Raw genomic sequence first — 5,606 nt, 5'->3', positions numbered from 1 at the left:
AGGGGCCTTCAAGGTCTATAATATTAGCATATGAACCTCATAGGTTTAGCTTTCAACTAAGAATACCAAGAGAACAAAGCAAGATTGGTGTTAAAAGTAAATTGGAAAGTTGTAGGGAAGATTCTGCTAACTGTAGGCCAGTCAGTTTGACCTCAATTGCAGGGAATTTAATGGAAACTCTTTTAAAGGAAAGACTTGTATCTTTTATTCAGACAAACAACTTAGAAGACAAAGGACAGCATGGTTTCAATGCTGGAAGATCGTGCCAGACTAATCTAATTGATTTCTTTGACCATGTAACTAAAATAATAGACCAGGGAGGAGCCATAGATGTTGCATATCTAGACTTTAGCAAAGCATTTGACACCGTCCCACACAACAAACTTATTCACACAGTGTATTGCTTTGGAATAGATGCTAAGATTGTTAAGTGGGTAGAATGCTGGCTTAAAGATAGACAACAGAGGGTTTCAATTAATGGAGTACATTCAAATGAGGCATCAGTTACTAGTGGTGTTCCCCAATGGTTAGTTCTTGGGCCTGTTTTGTTTAACATGTTCATAAGTGATATTAGAAGTGGGGTTAAGGGGAAGGTTTGCTTGTTTGCTGATGATACAAAAATGTGTAACAGGGTAGATGTTCCAGGAGGAGTTGATCAAATGAACTGTGATATTAATAAACTAGAGGACTGGTCAAATAAATGGGATCTGAAATTTAATATTACCAAGAGCAAAATTATGTATATAGGATCCAAAACCCCAAAGGCCAATTATAGTCTCAATGGTACATTACTGACTGTAATTAAAGAAGAAAGGGACTTGGGAATTATTATTTCAGATTATTTAAAATTTGGTACACAATGGAGCAGTGCAGCCAGAAAGGCCAGTCAAATGCTTGGTTGCATTGGAAGAGGTTTTAGTAGCAGAAATAGCAAGGTTCTTATGCCACTTTACAGATCATTAGTTAGACCAAATCTGGAATACTGTGTACAGTTCTGGAGACCATATCTTCAGAAAGATATAAATAAACTAGAAGCTGTCCAAAGGAGGGCTACTAAAATGGTACATGGTCTAAAATATAAAACGTACAGAGAAAGACTCTATGATCTAAATATGTATAGCTTAGAGGATAGAAGGGAAAGAGGTGACATGATAGAAACCTTCAAATATATGAAGGGACTTAATAAAATAGAAGCTGAAAGCATTTTTCACAAAAAAATAAATGCCAAAACAAGGGGTCACAATCTAAAGTTAGAGGGTAGCAGATTCAGGAGTAATTTGGGGAAGCATTTTTTTACAGAAAGGGTGGTGGATTCATGGAATAAACTTCCATTTGAGGTGGTAAACACAAAGACTGTAAATAAATTTAAAAATGCCTGGGACATGCATAAGGCTATCCGAAGGAAAAAGTAACATGTAATATGGGTAGACTTGATGGGCCTTTTTTGGTTCTTATCTACCGTCAAATTCTATGTTTCTATGTTTAAAATTAAATGTTCTATCTTAATCATGAACGCTTATTTTGGATTAGACTGTCCCTTTAATTGTTCTTTCTATGGAGCACAAATAACACATGTACTGTATGTTATACAACCAGTAGTAAATGTTTCATTAATATATATCTTTAATACATTTGCTTCCTTTTTCATGAATAACTAATCCCTTCATCATCCATGCCTTTAAAAGCTTGTATTATCTCGTAATTAAAAAGGATAATTTGTTTTTAAATATATAATACTGGAATAAATATTATATATATATATATATATATATATATAATATCCCAGGAGGTAGAAGCACTCACGGTAACACAGTCCATGTTTAGCCTGCCCGGGGTGCTTAAAATGACAATATGAGCATCCAGAAAGAAAAGCACTCACCGGGTCTTATTTACGCAAGAAATACTTTTAATTTGTGACGTTTCGGGGTTGCCCCCGTCCTCAGACAACAATTACAGGCACATACATTTACTCACCCTATATAGCTAACAAACCCGCTCCCAAGTGCAATCCCGCCGGTGGCGTACCGGAAGTCAGCTACCGTGCGCAGAACACTACGTCACCGGTTGCCATAACAACCAGGACGCCTCCCGGCGGAATTCCTATAATGTTAAAATTTAAAACATAAATTGACAGTGCATTATTTACAGAACGCTACACAAACATTATATGCTGGGAGAACAACCTTTCTACATAGTGGGCTTAAACATCCATGTAATAATAAGTACCAAAGCGGGGATAAATTATATCCTAACACCGTAACAGACAAAATGTGCTAAATGAGCCACTTAAATGTACTACATATTAAGTCTCTAGCCATATAACCTTAGAAATAGAGAGCAAAAAAGAAGAAAAAAGCTAGAATAATAATCTTTTTCTTATTCTTATTCTAGCTTTTTTCTTCTTTTTTGCTCTCACTCACTTTTATTCATATTTATGTTTCAATTTTTCTATTTTATTCTCTTTTCTTTTCTTCTTCACATGGTGACTCCTTTCTTCGTTCTTTTTGTATCTTTTATTCATTTATATCTTTTATTCATTTTTATTTTTATTTTTATTTTATTTTATTTTATTTTTCTAGGTTATAACTCTGAACCTGGATACATGGATTATGATACTTTGCTATTTCTAAGGTTCTATGGCTAGAGACTTAATATGTAGTACATTTAAAGTGGCTCATTTAGCTCATTTTGTCTGTTACGGTGTTAGGATATAATTTATCCCCGCTTTGGTACTTATTATTACATGGATGTTTAAGCCCACTATGTAGAAAGGTTGTTCTCCCAGCATATAATGTTTGTGTAGCGTTCTGTAAATAATGCACTGTCAATTTATGTTTTAAATTTTAACATTATAGGAATTCCGCCGGGAGGCGTCCTGGTTGTTATGGCAACCGGTGACGCAGTGTTCTGCGCACGGCAGCTGACTTCCGTTACGCCACCGGCGGGATTGCACTTGGGAGCGGGTTTGTTGGCTATATAGGGTGAGTAAATGTATGTGCCTGTAATTGTTGTCTGAGGACGGGGGCAACCCCGAAACGTCACAAATTAAAAGTATTTCTTGCGTAAATAAGACCCGGTGAGTGCTTTTCTTTCTGGATGCTTATATATATATATATATATATATATATATATATATATATATATATATGTATATATATTATATACTGGAAAAAAAATGTTACTAATGGTTCTAGAATGCAAACACGTTACCTTCACATATATCTTGAATGGTATTTCTTTCAAAAAATTAGTAAAGTAATCTAACTTGCATACACATATTTAAAACACCATTAAATAGGGCAGAATTCCATAATAATTAGTTACATAATAGAAAGACAATGCAATAATGCTGACTACAGATTTCAAATGAACAGTACAAATTTTCTTCTGATAAATTTCAAAGTTTCCTTCCATTTTAAAATTTTCTGTACCACATGACAGACATTATCCAATCACAATGTAATATACTTATACAGAGTGAACTTTTGCACATGCTCAGTAGGAGCGGATGCTTCAGAAAGTGTGCACATAAAGACCATGCACAATTTAATAATAGTAGTAACATCTATTAAAATTGCAAGTCCTATATGAAACAAAAAAGTTTTATTTTTACTTTAATGCACCTTTTAAACAATGCCAAATCATATACAAATTATATGCAAATTGAAAGAAATAGTGCTGCTATCTAGTGATCTTGCTAACGTGTAACATTGTTGCAAAACTGTTGCCATATATTGCTACAGACACATGCACAATCTTGAACTTACCTTCCTGCTTTTCAATAAAGGATAACTAGACAACAAAGAAAATTTGATAATATAATTTGATAATATAAATAAATTTGAAAGTTGTTTAAAATTGTATTTTCTATCTGAATCATGATAGAAAAAATGTTGGGTTTTATGTCCCTTTAATAATAATATATTATAGCTGCCATGTGCATCACAAAAAATGTGAATACGCAAAAATGTAACTTGACTAGTGGTCTGAAAGTAATCACAGGACATGAATGAGAAATTCATATTATTATTTGGATCCTACATTTGAAATTTTCTATACTGATTTATACAATAAAAATTGTATTCATACAAATTATAATGTGACATATATTTCTATTGTAATTGTATTTTAACATATAGAATGCACTAGAATATAAGAAGTAATCAATTTTGTGTAGGGGAAAAAAATTAAATGTATTTGTATTATGCGATTCTACCATTTTAATGATAAACGTATTTTGAACCAAAATATATTGCAATTGTACAATTTGTTCATCAGGTGGAGGATTTTTTAAAAGAAAGAGAGAACAGAAAACCAGAAAAATTTTAAAAATTATTTTAACGTTTTGGTTTCCTCCGCCTTTTTTTCTGGTTGCTGTCACTTGAATCTTCCTCTTCAGAATCTGTTGGAGTTGGTGGTTTTCTAATAACTTTCTTTTCAACTGTGTATTCCTGTTCACCAACCTTGGGGTCGCCTTTCACAAGATATTCACCATTCTGATACGTTATTGCAACAAATGTCCTTGGATAAGTACCATAAACTCTGCGAAGGTCATCCTTGACAAAATCTGGAAGTTCACGCTTTAGTCCAAAAACTCTCTCTAATTTACCCCATTGCAGCTCACCTTTCATTGTGAATCCTTCAGGCCATGTATTTGCAACTGGCTTGTGGATGGTTTGTGGATTCCTATAATTCATTAAATTGCCATATGCAGGCACTGGGTTATAACTGGGATACCACCAGTTTGGCTTATAAAAAGGGTTCACACCATAAAAATGGTGGTATTCAATATGTCCATTTGAATAGTTCTCAGGATAATATGTGAAAGGGCGGCTGCTAAAGTTATGCATCTGTATAGGAGGCAATACAAAGCCGTTATTTGTTTCTGTAAGTCTACCAGATGAGTAAGGAATGTGAGAATTTTTATGTAGGTACATTATTGTATAAGATGCTTGAGGTGTGAAACCATAATGGTACATATTAGGCAATAAATACTTCAATGAGCTTTATTGCCACAGGTACGTCATTCTGATCCATGAAACTTTTCAAAGATGTGTAGTCTTCATCCAACGTATTGGTGGAAACAAGCATTCTGTAGGGAAAAAAAATAGCATGAATAAAGTATCATTCAGAAAATCAAATCATTTCCTATATACTTAGAGAAGTAAGCTAAGGAATAACTTTATATAAAACACAGGAAAGAGGTGCCGTATGTATGAATCAGTTTAACAAACTAGATGTTAACATACAGGAGACACAGGGTACTCACATTGTGCCAATAGGAGCAAGCTGGTTTTTACAGCAGACCTGATGAAACGGTTTGTTCTGTGAAACGCGTTGCATTGTTGCACTTATGCACCACTTAAGCATGAGTTGTTTTTAATTTTGTTTTATACACTATTTTATTAAACAATTTCAAAAGTTTTAAACTCTCATTGCTGTGTGCACTATATACTACGCTACCGTGGGACGGTTTGGTATTGCCTTCCCCGTGCCTCTTTTGCTGATGTCTCCCTATCCTTGAGAGTTGAAATCACCTGAGCCCTGTTATTCATCTGTGGGTGATTGCATCGTTATATCCTGATATTGCTGGTGTTTAGCTGGCT

The 5,606-nt window shown here is 34.1% G+C and overlaps 1 protein-coding gene across 1 annotated transcript; it reads right to left on the bottom strand.

The window, feature by feature from the left end:
* Positions 1-3,908: 3,908 nt before the first annotated feature.
* On the bottom strand, positions 3,909-5,065 carry C9H10orf95 (chromosome 9 C10orf95 homolog). The gene has a single exon (XM_053691720.1). It carries the CDS (start codon positions 4,977-4,979, stop codon positions 4,338-4,340), a length of 642 nt encoding a protein of 213 aa, XP_053547695.1. The 5' UTR covers positions 4,980-5,065; the 3' UTR covers positions 3,909-4,337.
* Positions 5,066-5,606: the final 541 nt, after the last annotated feature.

This window comes from Bombina bombina, chromosome 9, assembly GCF_027579735.1.
Source record: "Bombina bombina isolate aBomBom1 chromosome 9, aBomBom1.pri, whole genome shotgun sequence".
NCBI classification, from domain to species: Eukaryota; Metazoa; Chordata; class Amphibia; order Anura; family Bombinatoridae; genus Bombina; species Bombina bombina.
Note: the sequence above shows the minus strand (reverse complement) of the source record. Positions and strands in the feature narration are given on the sequence as shown.